The 18,818-nt window shown below is 27.9% G+C and overlaps 2 protein-coding genes across 2 annotated transcripts; one reads left to right on the top strand and one right to left on the bottom strand.

Moving 5' to 3' along the window:
- The first annotated feature begins 4,019 nt into the window (after nt 1-4,019).
- Nucleotides 4,020-4,905, top strand: LOC113371499. Its single transcript, XM_026612123.1, has 2 exons — nt 4,020-4,147; nt 4,544-4,905. Exons 1-2 carry the CDS (start codon nt 4,115-4,117, stop codon nt 4,847-4,849), a joined length of 339 nt encoding a protein of 112 aa, XP_026467908.1. The 5' UTR covers nt 4,020-4,114; the 3' UTR covers nt 4,850-4,905.
- A 4,005-nt stretch (nt 4,906-8,910) lies between these two features.
- LOC113370345 (glucose dehydrogenase [FAD, quinone]-like) lies at nt 8,911-12,934 on the bottom strand. The gene is made up of 4 exons (XM_026611012.1): nt 12,928-12,934; nt 9,980-11,349; nt 9,639-9,788; nt 8,911-9,248 (listed from the first exon to the last, which is right to left on the bottom strand). Exons 1-4 carry the CDS (start codon nt 12,932-12,934, stop codon nt 9,018-9,020), a joined length of 1,758 nt encoding a protein of 585 aa, XP_026466797.1. The 3' UTR covers nt 8,911-9,017.
- Nucleotides 12,935-18,818: the final 5,884 nt, after the last annotated feature.

The raw sequence follows: 18,818 nt of genomic DNA, 5'->3' as shown, positions 1-18,818 counted from the left end.
CACTAAATCAGACGCCGACTGTCGCTTTTCGATTTTCGCGCACTGCGGACTCCGGGCGGTGGGCCACCAATACAAAATCGATTTCGAAATAAATGACATATTGAAACTGAATCCAATTTATTATCTACATTTTGAACAATTTATACATAGTAAAGTATTTTACGAAATGGATCATGTACAATATAAGCACCAAAACTTTCCACAACAAGCAAGAACAGGATTTCAAGAAGAGGATCATGTATAATATAAGCAACCACACACTATGCATAAAATAAATTATTATTTGTATTGCATTTCAATTTTTTAGAGTTTTGCACTATTTTAGTTTCTGAACGCTATTTTAGTTTCTGAGCTTTCCTCGACAATATTCATAGCTTCGGCAAAATACAGTTTTATAATGAAGAATTCATCCTTTTATTTCTCTGTTATGTATATCAATTTGGTATATAAACAATGTTCTACTCAAAACTGATGCAAGAAAATTTTAATAGCATAACTGTACAGAATGATTTTTTAGAATATAGTTTTCTAATTTGTTTTCCGTATACAACCTCACCTGCTACACTAATGATAGTTATTAATATTGTGGTTACAAAATTTTCGTTGTGGTTACCAGTCATTATTGTGTAGGTAAAAACTTAAGAATGAATTGGATACTTATTGTTTTAAGATCTTTTTAATGGTCCTGATCACAACAAGAAACTTTGACTAAAAATCTAATATTTATATTATTACTTATTTGTACATTTAACATATATTCAGAAAAGAGAACTAACAATAAGCCAAATTTGATGAAAGCAAAAATATGAAATTTTGATCAATGTGGCCAAACTTATAAATCATAGGTACCTAAATTTAAAAACATAGCAACTCTATAAATTTAGTTTTATCAGTAATTTTAAAAGGTCAAGAAAATTAGTCTTAAGACTAATTAATGTCATAATTATGACCTATTTATTATTTGGTTTTCAAATTTGTTTTCTATTTCAGTGGCAAGTAATCAGACAGGTTGAAGAGTAAGTTAGAAGAGATATCGCGGGTTTTACATAATTTCCAATTTTGTTGATTTGAAATTTTATTCCATCATTATGTTTTTTTCTAATAAGGGTCCGTTCAAGTATTACGTAAGCACTATAGGGGGGGGGGGGGGGTTGATTTGCTTATTTTGGGTTGACATGGGGGGCAGGGAGTCTGGATGATGATTAGTCATAGGTAGTATTTTTATTTTTTTACATTAATTGCAAAATGTTTACGTAAGCATGAGGGTAGGGGGTAAGAGCTTTGCTCACTTTTGCTGGCAAGGGGGATGGGGGGGGGGTAAAAATTGTAATAAATCTGCTTACGTAATACTTGAACGATCCCTAAGAACTAAAAAAATACATCTATTAATATGCTAAATAAATAATATATCTACGTCAGAATCTACACCATTTATATCCAAAATTTACATTTACCGAAACCTCCAAAAAAAAAGATATTCTCTCCCAAAACAAAAAATACCTATTAACATAAATAAAACGATTAATAACAAATCCATAATAAAACCCCAAACCATTTAACCTGCCCAATTTAAATCAATCAATCTCCTCCTCCGAGCGTGGATTCAGCTTTGATTCCTCTTCCTTTGGCATCGCTCTGCGCGAGGCGTCGGCGATCGTGGTGTTGCCACACATCGCGAAACGAGGTGTGTGGTCCGCTCGTGGTGCCATCTAGTAGTAATTGACAAATTAGAATCCGATTAGCGCGAGCGGGAGGCCGATAAAGCAGGTAGCCGACGGATGCGACGCGTGCCGGTGTGTGTGTGGTCCCTTACACGGGATTCTCACGAAGGCAGGGATTGGCAACCTACATGCAGGTAAATTCATGAAGTTTGAGGAGAATTAAAATTTAAATGTGGAAGTTGGAATAGTAGATAAATGTTACACAAGTATGCTTACACGGAATTCTCATAAAGCAGGGTTTGGCAACCACAAGCAGGTAAATTCATGAAGTTTGAGGAGAATTAAAATTGTAAATGTGAAAATTGGAGTAGTGAGTATTTTAAAGAGATTGATGAATATCATGCAGGTATGCTTAGATTTTAGACTAATAACTATTTTCAATAATATTCGTAAAATCGATCTGAATAAATCGTTATTAATTAATAAAAAAGTTAATAATATTAATAATTGTATATCTTCAAATTTTTATTGTCGAGTTAGCCTAGAATACAGCAACCATCTAGATACTAAATCAAAATATTTAAAGGAAAATATTATTTGGTGATATGTAAGTAAAGTTTATTTTGGTTTAGTCTCTTCCTATACATAGATTTATAGAGATTTTATTTTTGACTCTGAAACATATTCATGACACTTTTATACAACCTAAAAATCATAATCAGTTGTAATTAGTAAATCGTAGTACGATGTTGTTTTATCAATGGACGTGATTATACTATCATAGTACGTCGTAGTAAATCGTAGTAAATCGTAGTAAATCGTAGTAATTAAGTAAATCGTAGTAAATCGTAGTAAATTGTAGTAAATCGTAGTAAATCGTAATACGATGTTGTTTTATCAATGGATATGATTGTACTATCGCAGTACGTCGTAGTAAATCGTAGTACGATGTTGTTTTATCAATGGACGTGATTGTACTATCATAGTACGTCGTAGTAAATCGTAGTAAATCGTAGTAAATCGTAGTACGATGTTGTATTTACAATGAAAGTGATTGTACTATCGTAGTATGTCGTAGTAAATCGTAGTACGATGTTGTTTATCAATGGACGTGATTGTACTATCATAGTACGTCGTAGTAAATCGTAGTAAATCGTAGTAAATCGTAGTACGATGTTGTTTTATAATGGATGTGATTGTACTATTATAGTACGTCGTAGTAAATCGTAGTACGATGTTGTTTTTACAATGAAAGTGATTGTACTATCGTAGTATGTCGTAGTAAATCGTAGTACGATGTTGTTTTATCAATGGACGTGATTGTACTATCCTAGTACGTCATAGTATGTCGTAGTACGATGTAGTATTATGAATGGACGTGATTGTACTATCATAGTACGTCGTAGTAAATCGTAGTAAATCGTAGTACGATGTAGTATTAACAATGGACGTGATTGTACTATCATAGTACGTCGTAGTAAATCGTAGTACGATGTTCTATTATCAATGAATGTGATTGTACTGTCATAGTAAGTCGTAGTACAATGTAGTAAAATCAAGAATATAATTGTACTACCATAGTACGACGTAGAAAATCCTAGTACAATGTTTGTATAATATAACGAAAGTGATTGTACTAACATAGTAAGTCGTAGTACGATAAAGGAAAATTAATGAATGTGATTGTACAATCATAGTACGACATAGTAAATCGTAGTAATATGATAATTTAATGCAATAAATATTATTATTCCATAGCTAGTTATACTGCAAATATTATGACTGATATCTATATGGTACTTTATAAATATTTATTGAATTTGTTATAATTTTACATACTTGATATAAAACTGGTTAATCATTATATGAATCAACAAGTTTAAATAAATAATATAAATGTTTTCATGGTCTACATGTGTTTTTGCCAATATATAAATAATGGGTAAGCTAATAAATTAAAATTAATAATTAATAAAATATATTTTTTTTAGATTTATAGCTTTGGATCATTGATTTGATTTGATCAATATTTGTTACTATTTTGTTTATGCTAAAATTCACTACTAAAATTATATAACCTTAACTTTTGTATATAAAAATAAGATTTATCATACAAAATTCACCGATTTAATATTATCTATTATAAATAAATCATTATTAATTATTGTATCTAACAAGAATCAATTATTCTTATTAGATTGTCGTTCTGCAGAATCTAATAAGATTTCCGCCAGTACTACCACCATTCCACAGTTCAAAGAAGAATGCCGTGAAGTTCGCAACCCCGCTAAATCGTTGTTCGTGTGTTTCCGCTTCCTACCACCAGTTGGCCGACAAGAGCTCTTTTGAGGTGTATACAAAATTCAATCAATAATTTTCTAGGTTGTGCCATTTGACATTTAAGTTATATATGTGCTTATTTGTGATGTGTGTTTATTAACAATTAAAAAGAAATGGAGGAAGCTGTGGAGAATTTAGAAAAATCAGTAAGTGAAGATTATTTTAATTCATTAATTTGTCGTAAACATTTCAACATGTCGTCGGGTAAATAAAAGTTGTTCAATGCATTATTAAACCGATTGGATTGTTTGAATATAAAATGGCTTCTAATTGATTTGATTTGTTTAGTTGACTTATGATTACAGCAATTTATTTTTATCTATATTTATGATATATGGTTTAATTGATCAAAAACTAATAATACATGGTGAATACAGTAATATTTTTCCTTGAATCTGTGAATTGTTTGTTCTCTGATTCTTACCATGATGGATCAGTTTTTAGTTGCAATTCTTTGAAAACTTATGAAAATCACTGTTTCTGGAGTTCCCTTATTTGTGTCTTTCATTCCCACTCATTATTTTCATGATTATTTTACCCAGGTGAAGACGACTGACCAAAAGTTGGAAAATGTAGTTTGTAAAATAGATGAATATGAAAAAAATATGTCAGAAAATGTTAATAACGACGTTGCAGTGTTTGAAATTCTGGAATCTGTCACCGAAGTCAAGAACGAATACCAAAACCTTAGAAAAGACATACTCGAAGTACAAGTCCTTCAAAAACAACTTGCCAACAACTTACGCACCCAATTAAAACAGGTTCAAGGAACTTTTACCATGCTAAAAGGTAAGATTGTCAGGCCAGAAGCTGCGACTCAAGAACGAGTGAGAATTGAAGGAAAGTAGCTTACAATTTCATTGAGATTTTATTCATTTTGGTTGTATAGCATTTCATATTTCAAGAGGACAAGTTTCTACAACTAGTTTGCGACCTAGTGAAACTGTTTTAGTATTATCAGTATTCATGAATTTTGTATACTTTCATAACATTTCATATATACAATGAATGAAATATTGTACAGAGTATATTTTGCTTAACGGTGTGAAGGATACATCTTGACTGACAAGCTTTTGATAAATATTGGGTAAACTGTAAGAAATTGAAGATTACATATAATTTTTTAGATTGATAGCTTTGATTAAAAGATAGATCATTTATCTGTTAGCTATGGATGATTTCAATATTGTGGCTAGTTTGTTTATGCTTATATATGTATGCAGAAAGAGATGTCACAGATTTAACAACCTTGCACATTCGAGAATATTCAGAGGAGTTTGATATAAATTATGTTTTAATTTGTAACTAGACAATGATAGACAAATGGAATTTTATTGAAATTTAAATTGGATTTGATCAGATTTTCTCAATGGCTGCATAATTTAATATTTTTTATTGTTTCAACTACAAAAGAACAATATATTCTCAAAACGAACAATAAAGTTAATGTGTTACAAAGTCCATTGCATTTTATCTCTTGGTTCAAAAATCTACTTATTTGTGGCATTTCTGGCTTATATAAAACCCATAAATTGTTTAATGTGAACAATATATTCCTAATACTTTATTTGCTTTCAACTGAAGGTTATCAATAAATTTGTAATACAATAGATAAGTAGCTATATATTGATATAAACTAAAATACATGTTGTGACCATGTAGTAATAATTGTTTCCTAACCATATCAATATTTGCCGTAAGTTAGAAAACACTGGGCACTTTCCACATAATCCTTCATTAAACATCTCTTCTTTGCTAATTCACAATAATGGAATTTTAACAATGCTTTAGAAACAGATTTTGTTAAAAGATAGTTGCCAATATAAGCTGCAGTACTTTCTGTGGATTCAAAATATTCTTGTAATACAAATAACAGTATTTTCATTGTAGATCAGTTCAGTATCTTATTCGAGTAAATTCATCTAATCATTTTTCATGATCATATCATTGGCAAAGCTTTTGCATGTAGATATCCTCAGCTTTAATTTGCTGTTTGCGTTTGCAGCTTTTTTATAATAGAACAACCAATACATGTCTGATACTATGTATGGTCCCATTCTCAAACTATACATGCAGATGGGTGATTCTTACGCCTTACTCTAGTAATCTTCCTAATTATAAATATATGAAATTACAATGTTTTCTAGGACTTCAAGTTATATTTTCATGAATTTTGTATTATATACATATTGTTTAGGAATTTCACCAAAAAATTTGGCAAGATATGAACATACAACTAGATTGTACTTTAGGAATTTTTGGATACAAGTGAACATTGAAATATATTTAATAATTTTGTAATTTTATGAGTAATAGATAGCGATGTAATCAACAAAGTATTTTGATGTGATTACATTTTTGATGAATCGAGGCAGTCTTTGCAAATCTGACTTAAGTACGCTAACAAACATGACTATAAAGTTAATAAATTTCACAGACATGTTTCTGGTATTTTGCAGAAAATAAATTTAAGACTGTGAATGTATAATTGATTTTTGCTCATTGTCTTATCTGTGTAATAAAATCAAAGGGCTGCAAGATGTGAATTAGAATACTCTCTTGAAAATATCGCTGGATACTACCTAACAAAATTCAAATTGACTCATATTATTTAATAATATGAAACAACCATTAACCATATACTAAAGTAACTCTCTTTAGATATAAGTTTAGAAGTAATTATACTAGAACTTCAAACTCACTTATAAAGCAAAAACTTTAGAGAAACAAATATTGCAATATTTGTAAGCAAACTTGTGCAATTTTTGCTCAGTTTAACCTGAAAATACCTTTTAATTGGTAAATTATAATTGTGCATAATTTTCTGTGATAATATAGTTTTCATGAATTGTTCATTCATGATGTAAGAGTAAATATAGTCAATTAATGTTATTTTATATACTAGCAGGTATACAAAAACATGCATTCTAAAATAAAATGGTATTTTTCAATGTGCCAAAATTTAGGGATATGTTGTGTTAATAGTTTATTACACAAATATTAGTGGAAAATTTTTGAAGACATTGTATAGATGCACTTAATACATGGTTTGTTAAGTCATGTGATTTATTTTGAATATCCTAATCCTGATATTGATACATATTCTAAAATTAGTGTATATGTTGAAATAATAACAATATTAAACATGGAATTTATTCATAAGCAACGTTTGAAAATATCGCTTTTCTGCGAAATTAAAATCAAGTTCACAAGATTATTTTGTTATTAATGAACAAAATCAACTAGTGATAACAATTGTTCGAGCTTGCTGGTTGGAAATTGTTGAAATTTTTATGTAAACATCATGATTTTATATATAACAAACTAATGGAACAGAAAATCTTCAATCTCAAATTCAAGATCACACGATATACAAGATCCATTTTTTTTTTTAAATATTTTAAACCGAATTAAATAATATTTAGAATTAAATAGTATTGGAACTTATTTCTGATTGGAACCTGTAGAAACTTTTATAAAAAAATATAAATTTTATTTATAACTATCTAATTGAACATCAAATCTTCAATTCTTCAAATTCAGGATCTCAGGAAATACCTATTTTATTTTGTTATTAACGAACAAAATTAGATATTAATTCTAAGGATTTTTGGAACTTATTACTAGTTGTTGGAATTTTTATAAAAACATGGAAATTTTATTAATACTTATCTAATTGAGCATGAAGTCTTCAAACATTTCCAAAAAAAGACATAGCAAAAAATTGTTATTGCTGTATTAGAATAAAATTTTAATATTTTCATCAAGTACGGCCCAGTTTTGCCGATAATCGATCATATCGATATCAAATTACATAATAAATAAAATTGATATTTTATATATAGGCAGTTTTGCAGATTAAAAGAGTATTGTTGGTAATGTTACAAAAGTCCGCCTAAAATTTAGTTTCAGAAAACACGCGGTCATTCATATTTTGTTCGTCGAGGGTGATAAGTGTCATTTTAGTAAATTGGCCAAGATAAATTATTTTATTTGCAATACAGGTTGACGTTGAATTTGTCTAAGTGTTAAGTGTAAGTTCAGCAAAAGTGTTTGTGGACATTTTCTTGTAGAATTTCCTATCGATTCTGAGGTGGTGTAATACCTGATAGGTGAGTGATTTATTTTTCATAGTATTTTCTTAATTCTAGGTAATTAGTAACTAAGATTTTTTACTGATTTGTTGCAATTCTTATTAACGTGTCAACATAATTCACATAAATCTATGTTGATGTATACTTCGGGTTTAGCCTTTATGATTTTACCTTGTTGAAATATTACGAAGTATTATATTCGAAGGTTCTTAAGTACCTTCAGCCATTTTCTGTATGGGCGTACATTTTATAAAAAAAAATTAGCTGCTAAATCTGGACTATATAATGGAGGAATATTTAAGCAATTAACGTTGATCATTTATCAAGCAAAATTAGTAAAAGTACGAGAATTAGTATTACGAGAATTCTTTGAAGCGCTCTGGATTCTAATTATTATTTTGAAGATGATGTAACCTTTAATACAAATATTATAATATACATATACATATACATTAATCTAACATAACTGTAAACAATTCAGCTATATGCAAATTGCTTTTGATTAGTACTTACAACTAGAAATTGTATATTAAATTAAATGACTAAGCATACAAAGGATCAAATGTTGGGCTTTAATAGGCGTTGTTACATCTGCAATATTAAAAATCAATCAAATATATAGATAACTTAATCATTGGATTACTTATTGGATCATAAAAGTTCGAATAAAGAAAAGGATTACATTTGCTATTTTAAAAAATGAATTAGAAATAAAAAAAAATGGTCGTGTCCCAAATGTTATATGTCGGGGCTCCTAAAATGCCCAATATTATTAACGCATGTTTCCAGATTGCTTAGAACCAAGAAAATACTCTCTTATAAACAATATTTTCTTATGAAATAGGTTGGACGATTTATCATCATCATACTTCAGTACTGCAGTATTAGCACTATTTCTGTAAAATTTAGAGATTTTATTACGTCAATGCTTAAAATTTAATCTTTTATCTCTTGTGTCGCCCAACCAATCTTCTTTAACCATATCTGCAGCCTTTTCCGCAATCATGTAAACCACAGCCGTTGTATGAGCGGCAGGCAAGGTTGGCATTATGGAAGCATCCACAACTCGAAGGCCTGATATTCCATGTACCTTTAGTCTGTGGTCAACCACTGCTGATGAATCGTTTGCTGGACCCATTTTGCAGGTTCCGACCTTGATAAGAAAAATATATATTAACTTTGTTTGGTACCCAATCTATGATTCTAAAATTGCTTTGTGTTCACATACTGCTTTATGAATAAAAAAATTGCTCTATGGCTAAATGGAATTGTTTTTACGGTGATGTTAATAGTACGCCGTTTCTTTTTTGTATCAGTATGAATCCAAAAGTTTGTAACTGATGTTATAAAACGATTTATAAAAATCCATTCTTACTAATTTTTTGTGTGGATGATTTGCTAATTTTTTTAATTTTATGATCGAAATTTTATGATCGAAATTTCCAATATTTTATAATAATTCTAGCTAAACTAGAATTGAATTATACCTAATATTTAGATGTGTGATCAATTATTATTTTTCAATATTCCATTCCTTGTTTACCTGATGATGTAATGTGCCAGCAACATGCCTAAGAGCGCATTCCCAATATTCGTCTGTTTCACTAGTAAAATTTTTGCATTTCGAGTGCGGAATAGAATTTAATGTCACATTGTATTTACTAAATGCTTTGGTTCGAATCATTTTTATTGCCTATGAATAAATAAAAGTATGTATTTACATATTTATGTATGCAGCGTTATAGATAACGGTAAATGATAAATGAATCGCAATCGTCGGCAATAATGCTTGTAGATAGAAATATGTAACAAACTTATCTAATATCATTGCAGTAATGATTGTTTTGGGAATAATTAATTCAATTTTGATTAATTTCTACTTACCAATTTTAAAGCTTCAATCATTACTTTTATATCATGTTCATTACTCAAGTAATTTGGGTTGATAATTGGAGGTTCCATCGGATCCCTACTCGCTAATTTTACTCTTCCCACTGGTTTAGGCGCCAATTGAAAGGCAACAAGACTAAAATTTTTATTCGGATTAGCTTTCTGTGTTTGATTCGATACCTTAGCTATATGTTTAAGAATTCCAGAATACGTGAATAGTACAACCTCGACATCGGGTATTTTTTTATTGTTAAATTTCGTATTCATCAATGATAACGCTTCCATACCAGATGGTAATGTTATTGGTCCTTTGCCGTTTTTAAAGTAGTCTTCAACGTACTCAGGATTTTCTAACACGTCTTCTCCTATACCTTCCAAGCCTTCATACTCGAATTCTAATGGCATGATACCAAAATGATTTCTGTAATTGTATCCCACTTTCAAGTCTTTGACTACTGGTATTCCAAGGCTCTGCAAATGTTTACTTGGTCCAATTCCAGATAACATAAGAACTTTTGGCGAATTAAATGTGCCCGCACTTAGAATTACTTCCTTCCTTGCTCTGATTTTATAGTTTGTACCGTTTTTGGTAAAATAGACACCCACGACTCTGTTTTTTGAATTATTAAACAATATTTTTGTAACAAAAGCTGATGTGGATATAGATAAATTAGGTCTTGTTGATGCTGGTTTGAGGTAACAATTCACAGCGCTGCATCTTCTACCATTTTTCAAATTAGTCTGCAATTTGGCGACACTTGTTTGATTTAAGCCATTGTAATCATTTGTTTCATAACCTAGTTCTAATCCAGCTTCTATAAAAGTTCTGGATAAGTTAGTTTCGTAGCCTGGGTAGTCTACACTTAAATAACCTTCAGTTCCATGGTAAATCGAGTTTTTCAAATTTTCAATTTGTATTTTCTCAGACTTCTTGAAATACTTCAATGCATCTTTGTAGCACCAGCCATGATTACCAGCATCGCACCATCTATCATAGTCCTTCTTATTGCCTCGAGAATATAAAACAAAATTTAATATACTGGATCCTCCTAATACTTTACCACTTGCTATATCGCAAAATCCATCTCTTGCTAAACAACTACCATTTTGCTTAACACTTTCATAATTCCAATCAAACGAAGTGCCTATCAAATTTCCAGCTAGTAATGGAACATCAGATAGATAATTTGATTGTTCTCCAGCTTCTAAAAGTAAAACTTTCCAGTTATTTATTTCTGTAAGTCGGTTGGCCATTACACTTCCACCAGGGCCACTTCCAATTATGATAAAATCATAAACTTCTTCGAATTTATCTATTATTGGAATTGGTTTGTCTGTCGATGCTTCATGTTCATTGTAATAGTCTTCAAGGATTTGCGTGGAAACATCAGCAAAAATTAAGGATATAAATTTTATACAAAAAATCCCTATTATTATAAATACATTATTGGTTCTGTACTTGCAACTCATTTTGCAAAGTTCTTTGGAATAAATCAAGTCAAAAATTGAAAATATACTAATTATTAGTTTTGCTATGGTTATGTTTACTATTATTTATTTTTCAAGTCCAACATTGATGCAACACTATAATTAGTGCAAAATTGTCACAAACAACTTTTATATAAATATTCATACTTCTATGTACATTTGAGTAATTGTCTACTATATTAGTGCGTTTGTTATGAATGAATGAAACACGTGGTTGAAAAACGAGATTTTTTAGATTTAATATTTTTAATTGAATTACTTGATGTATTTTATGAAGTTTTCATATTAAATGTTAGAATTATTTCAAAAAAATTATCAACACGCTATTTTATTCAAGAAGTGGTTGTTTTGAACTATTACTGCTGATTTTTAAAATTATCAAGATTTACGTAAAAAGTCTTAATTAAAAAATTAAATTAATAAACTGGGTTTGTGTAATTTGTTATATATATATAACATTTGTCATATATATATATATATATATATATATATATAACATTTGTTATATATATAATATAAACATAGCATTTGTATATGAAATTATAATAAAATATTTCCCCTTGATAATATGAAATTCTCGACACAAGAACGTCGAGAATTTTCAAGCTCAGGCGAAAAATACATTGTTATAAGAAGTTCTTTTAATTCTTATATTTATTTTATTTTATTATAATTAATTATAAAGTTATGTTTTAGATTCATTATTTTTTATCCTAAAAACGCTTCCAAGCCTAATTTTAATTAAGAATCTACGAAAGTTTTTCTGTATTGGACTCATTTGCGAATGTTTAACATTCAAATATTCTTACCACACATGAATTTTAAACTTTATCTATAAATCTATTTTTAATAGATTTTTGTAAATAATTGCAATTGTTAGAAATGCGTAATTGGCTTTGTTAAATATCATCATACATAGCTATAATTATTTATTTATGCAGAGTATAATTATTTCTAATAGAATAATGAAATACTTATAAACAAAAATTAAGTTAAATAAATGAAAAGATAGTACTAATTTTATTTTTGCCTAAGGACGCAACACATTTTGTAAACAATTGTAATGTCTTTTTTATTTTGAAATTATTCAATGACTTTGGGCATTTTTTGTGATTATCAAACGATTTGAACTTAACTTCGCAATTTTTTTCTATTAGCATTTAAATCACCGACTTTAAAATAATTATACCCTGCACAAATAGAAAATTATAGTTTAAATTTATTTACAAATCCAATATATGTGGAAATTTTTGTTCTTGATCAATTTCCATAAAAACACAAATATTTAAGTGGAATCACCATGGTGCGTAATTTAGAAGTATTAATAATCGTATAGAGATTTAGTGGTTAGAGCTATGGGAATTTAATCAAGTTACTGGTTTGGTATGCCTTGGGCAACCTGATGTCAAGCAGTAGAGACATCGGTTTTTACTTAAAAATATATAAACCCTTACCTGGCATTGCTGCACCAATAAAAAGAAATTCATCTGTATTATAGAAATTGTTCTAATATAAGTATTCATCACAAGAAATAGTACAACCATTTGGGTTGCCATGTATAAAATCACGTCGTAAAAAAAATCTTTGCCTGAAATTGTTGCATCAATAAAAAAAATCATTAGTATTACATAAATTGTAATAATATAGGTAACCATCACATAGAAATTGGATAACCGTTTGGGTTGTCGTGTATAAAATCATGTTATCAAAAAAATCCTTAAGTTCTTATTGCCACATGATGGTTATTCATAAAACACTTTATAATGTGCTTCTTTATTCAAAACTTTAATAGTTTTACTTATTTTTGGAATAGAATAAACTTCAAGGCAATTTTGATTGTCCATCAGGAATTTGAATAAAAGCCAAGATTGTCTAAACCAGGAATTTGAATAAAATCCACAGCAAAGCGTCGATGGATATGTGGTACCTATATATATATATATATATATATATATATATATATATATATATAAATAAATAAATATATATATATATATATATATATATGAGTGAGTTCTTGAGGGCGATACATCAAACAAAGAAAAGCCAAAGATTTATAAAATAATCTTTATTTCCAAACGTTTCGACATTCAATTTAATGTCATCATCAGTGGATCTAAAAACAGTATGAAAATTAGTATATCTAGGTAATTATAATATATGTGAATTGGTAAAGTAACTATACAATAAGAGAAAAATTAACAAACAGCAACACTTAACAACAAACCAAATATAAAAGATAGGATAAAAGGTAGGATAAAAGATAGGATAAAAAGATAGGATAAAACCAAGTATAAAAGATATATATATATATTATTACCTTTACCAAAAATCGTTGGTGACATGGCGACCCGACTTTCAAACTATCATTATACGTTCATATTAAAACCTGATGGAGGATCCTAAATGCATTTCGTGTAAAACTGCATGTTATTAAATTTTATTAAACATGTTTCGAGGATCGTTAATTTTAAATCTTTCGAGAACATTTGAGAATGAAAAATCAGCTGTGCCACGATGACAGCCGTTACTAGTTCGCGGAGAGATAACGTGTCGGCCTTAATTTCACTTCGAGGATTTTTATCTGACCTATGCACTTTTTTCTCCCCTAGGAATAGACGAGATGTCTATTGGAAATAGAAACTTCAAATATTCTCAATTTACCAGTGACGTAGGAAAATAAAAGAATTGTAAAGAAAATTTAAAAATTTTATTTACAAATTTACCCACAGAAATGTGTACAATCCTAGTAATATAATTTTCAACAATACTTTACTTTCTAAGATTTGATACTAGCTATTTTATGTATTTAGAAAAAAACATTAAATTTATATGTAACAATCAGAATAAAGTAAGTAATTCTATGACCTACAATCTAAACAAATCTATAAAAAGAAACTAACCAACTATAATAATAATAATAATAACAAATAAATAAATAAATAGAATTAATAATCATAATAATTATAAAATCAAATAGTTTATAATAATAATAATAATAAATATAATAATAGAATGAAAAACTATTCCATTGACCAGGTAACTAATTAGTTAATTAAATAAATTAATATAAATTAAATGAAAATTTTTTCTTCAGTCTTCTTGAATTAGGGATTTTATGTATTTAACGTTAAAATTCGTATTTTTGTAATATGATGATATAATGCATCTCGTTTCTTCCAAGATAAAATAGGCCAATTCGTTTTCTCAGGATTAGTAGAAATGTGCAAACTTTTTCGTCCCCGATTTTGCGAAAAATGCTTAAGCAAGTTTGATAATTTGAAAACCTAAACATTTTTTTTGTTATTTGGTAATTAATTATTCAAAATTATTTTTTACGATTTTAATATAAGTTTATTATTGTACAATTCATAAGCTTAACAAACTTCCTGAAATATTATAGGCTTCCAAAAATTGGCATCAAAATTTCTGAGTTGTATCACAACAATTTGGAAAATTTTTAAATCTCAATTTTTATTTATTATGGTGCCGATTATTCAGATAAATTGGGAAGCTTTTGCAACTTGTCTTTAGGCAAAATGCCACTACAACTATTTATTTTTCTACACGGTTTTGACTATAATTATAGTCAACAAGTTATGAATTTTAAATTTCAACTTTTAATAATTTAAGAATACTTAGCTCTTTTTATAATTGGTTATCTGTAATTTTTACAAATATTAGATATATTGGATATCAATTTATTATTAAGGACATATGATAATTTATAAAACGTTTTAATTATTACTCAGATTATATAATTTTTCAAAATATTTTAATTTTGAATGTAAGGACTGCTGAAATTGGAGGTAATCTGTCTTTCTTCAGAAAAATCTTGTCTTAATTTTCTACTTTAAATATATAATTTTAATTATCGATACTGATTTAGAAAATTGAAAAAGTTACTTAAAATGACTAATTTTTGAATCGTGAATGCAATTTTTCGGAAAAAAAATGGCGGAGGCAATTTTTTTTACAAAATCTTCATTTTCCAAAACTTCCTTTCAATTTTTTTTTCATTTCTCTGCAAACTAAGTATAAACATTGATCCTAAAAGATTTTCCTATCTTCATTTTCCTTCACATAAAAATAATATTTATAGACAATTACCTATTCTACACCTCTGTGTCTAAAATAACGATACCTGTCTCTACTCAGCTGTCTGTTAGGCCCTCTCAGAATCTTCGTGTGTGAATTTTTGACTGTGGGACGTCCCGTTCGGGAATGGGTCCCATATGGGAATTTTTGCATTAGTAATTTCATGCACGTTACTTAGGTACACTGAACTGATTAAATCGAATTACCTGTGAAAATAAATCTAGGTTTTAATAGTCGGCCTTTATAATTTAATATTTTTACCAAAAAATAAAAAAAAAATCGAAAATTTAAATATTAGTCAAATTTTCAAAGAAAAAAAATGTTTTAATTATTATTATAACTATCAGCAATTAGTTTTCATTAAAATTATTAACAAGAATTTTACCCATGTTATTGACAAAATAACATTCTTATGTTGCTGGTACAAGATTCATTCTTAGAAAAGGTGTTAAAATATTTAATACCTTAATTATCTTGAACTCTAAAATTGTATTTCATAATTTATCTAATTTCTTCCAAACCATCAAATCCATTTTTGTAAAATATTTTTTATCTTTATTATATAGCTTCCATTTATTTTTTCGTGATCAATAATGTTAGATAATTCAGGTCCTCGTTGAACTATTAAACTATTTATTTTCTAATTTGAAAAATACTTGGTTAAGTGTACATCAAGGTAATATTTTGATCTTGTCTGCACTCAGTAGACAAATGTTTATCCTAGGGTCTATATAATTCAGTAGTGAACTAATAGTTGCCTAATGTTTCGATACTTCAAGGGTTCATCTAGAAAACTCATTTTCTTTTTCTTGTTCTCAGAGATGACCAGTTTGAAATTATTTTCCAGATTGCCTAATTCGTTTGGATATTGATACTGATTTCTAGTTTATTTTAATTTGGACAAGTTGGACTTTAGAATTAAGAATGTAATAAAATAATAGAATGCTTCACATAAATCATACATATTCAATTTTTGTATGTATCAAATATTAACTTTTTCTTTAAAATTTGAAAGTTTTGATTAATATTTTGTTATCTAATGTAAATTGTTAAAAATACAGATAAAGTAATTTCAAAATGTTAAATTATCCAAAATGATGCAAATGCGAATTTTTTGTTAAAAATAAAGATGATCTCACAAGTCGCTAGTTTATATGATGGGAACATAAATAAGATCCTGATAAAATTAATCAATTTTTATAAAAATTATATTTAAATTATTTTATATAATATAATCAACAATATTATTTTAATAACTTAAAGTCAATTATCATTTATATTTTTAGACAATTTTTAAAAAAACTACTTATCTCGATCAATTAATTAAAATCTTATATAAAAGAAATCCTTTACAAAAGTCCGTTATATTTGCCAGTGTCCTTTTAAAATAAGCTCCTTAAATCCTCGAATTAAACGTTACGATAAGGATTGTTTATATTATATATTTATCTTATAGGGTTGGGGGTTGCTCTCGAAATCATATGTTCCATTATATTCGAAAACCGAGGGTGAGTGAACTATTCTTAAAGATTTCTGAAGAATTGCCAGCTGTTTTTGGCGTCAAGATTTGGCACGAGCCATTTCCTTATATTGTTTGATATAAAAAATGTGTACTTTATCTGCCGGGGGACAAATTCGTGAAAGCAAATCGATAAATTATGGTCATTGGGAATAATGGATATATGTGATTAAATCCTAGTACATCTGGAGTGATTAAATATAGGGAAAATTATATTTTTGCAGTTGGGAAAGATCAACTTTTTGCAATGGATAACAATTTAATCAACATAAAAATGAATGAAATATTTATTATAGAAAAATATATTTTTACTGCGCTATTTTCTTAAATTAAAATATACTGTTATACTACCTGATATCAAGCAGTAGTGATATCTATTTTTACTTGAAAATGTTGATCAAAAATATGTTTCCAAGTGAAAATAACACTTAGGTACTGCTGTGTAAAAAAGTATGTAAAAATTTAATTGACCAAAATACAAAAATAAAACTAAAGTAGATTATAAATCAATATGGTACAATTTCATTAAATATGTAGAATGTATGCAGATAATGTAGGTGGCCAAAAAATAAAAAATAAAAAAAAAGTTTTAGTGATGACAATTATCTAATTAAGGAAATTAAATAATTGGAACTTTCCATCAAACTTTATGTAATATATGAATTGAATTCAATTGCTAAGTTCTTCGATCTGGCTTCAATTTTTCGAAATTTTACCGGAACCTCATAATTCATTAGAGCTGTGATTTCCGTTACCAAATTGACTCCTTCTTAACCGTTATCCGGTTCCCCTAATATTATTTTGCATTATTAGTTTTACTTCATTTTGCCTTGCAGCTTTCCTCTATAATAAGAAATACTGATTTCTCGACATTGTATCAGACAGTGCTTGAAACGGATTCTCGGGGTACTGAAATATAAATGGGATCAGTCACATTACATTGAGAATACACATATTTGACTGCAACTATAGAAATCACAATAAATTTGCAAATTTTTTTTCTAGTCGAGAACAGATACACTAATTGTGAATGAGCTTGAAAAATTTAACTTCCAATATAAGATCTCAAGAAGTCTTTAATTAAAAGTTTCAATATTAAAAAAATAAGTTAACTTTTTTGGTTTATCGTTAAAAAGAACTAATAGCTTATAGAATCTAATTTACTAGTCTTAAAAATTCATAATTTGTAATTTGTAAATATTTAATATGTACACTTATATAAACATCATCACGTAAAGTTCTATTTGGTAACAATCATTTTTATTATCATTATTTTAATTTTTTGCGTTTTAATAATATTACTTATATAATAACGAAGCCTATTTTCTTTTCTCAACAAAAATAAATTTGATAGATTTTTTTGTGATTTCAACATATTCCAAATATTTATTTTGTAACGAGCATTCTTATTCTCATTATTTATATTTTTACACCTGCATTAAAATATTATTATTGATTGTAATAATAAAGCTCAAATTTTTTTGTCTAAAATTTTCTTTTTTTCTTTTTGTTTTAATTTTCTTTAAATTTAAATTTTCTTTTTGTCCAGATTTTTTTTGGGATTTTAACATATTCGAAACATTTATTTCTGTTTGGTAGCAGGTCCCTTCATTCTCGTTATTTTTATTTTTACATTCACTTGATAATATTATTACTCATATAATAATGGAAAAAAAATTATATACATCCAACAATTTTCTTTTCGGGAGTTTAACGTATTCCAAATAT

The sequence above is a fragment of the Ctenocephalides felis genome, unplaced genomic scaffold (assembly GCF_003426905.1).
Source record: "Ctenocephalides felis isolate EL2017-DRISC unplaced genomic scaffold, ASM342690v1 CF-g0.4_SCAFFOLD_01492, whole genome shotgun sequence".
Taxonomy (NCBI): Eukaryota; Metazoa; Arthropoda; class Insecta; order Siphonaptera; family Pulicidae; genus Ctenocephalides; species Ctenocephalides felis.
This window is presented reverse-complemented; position numbering and strand designations above follow the sequence as displayed.

What these genes read in the sequence shown, in the direction of transcription:
- LOC113371499 (XM_026612123.1), top strand. Translation starts at nt 4,115, where the DNA reads ATGGAGGAAGCTGTGGAGAATTTAGAAAAATCA. An exon ending in TGGAGAATTTAGAAAAATCA is followed by an intron (nt 4,148 to 4,543) that starts GTAAGTGAAGAT and finishes TATTTTACCCAG; the next exon opens with GTGAAGACGACTGACCAAAA.
- LOC113370345 (XM_026611012.1), bottom strand. An exon ending in TGATTGAAGCTTTAAAATTG is followed by an intron (nt 9,789 to 9,979) that starts GTAAGTAGAAAT and finishes ATTTATTCATAG; the next exon opens with GCAATAAAAATGATTCGAAC. An exon ending in CTGGCACATTACATCATCAG is followed by an intron (nt 9,249 to 9,638) that starts GTAAACAAGGAA and finishes TTTCTTATCAAG; the next exon opens with GTCGGAACCTGCAAAATGGG.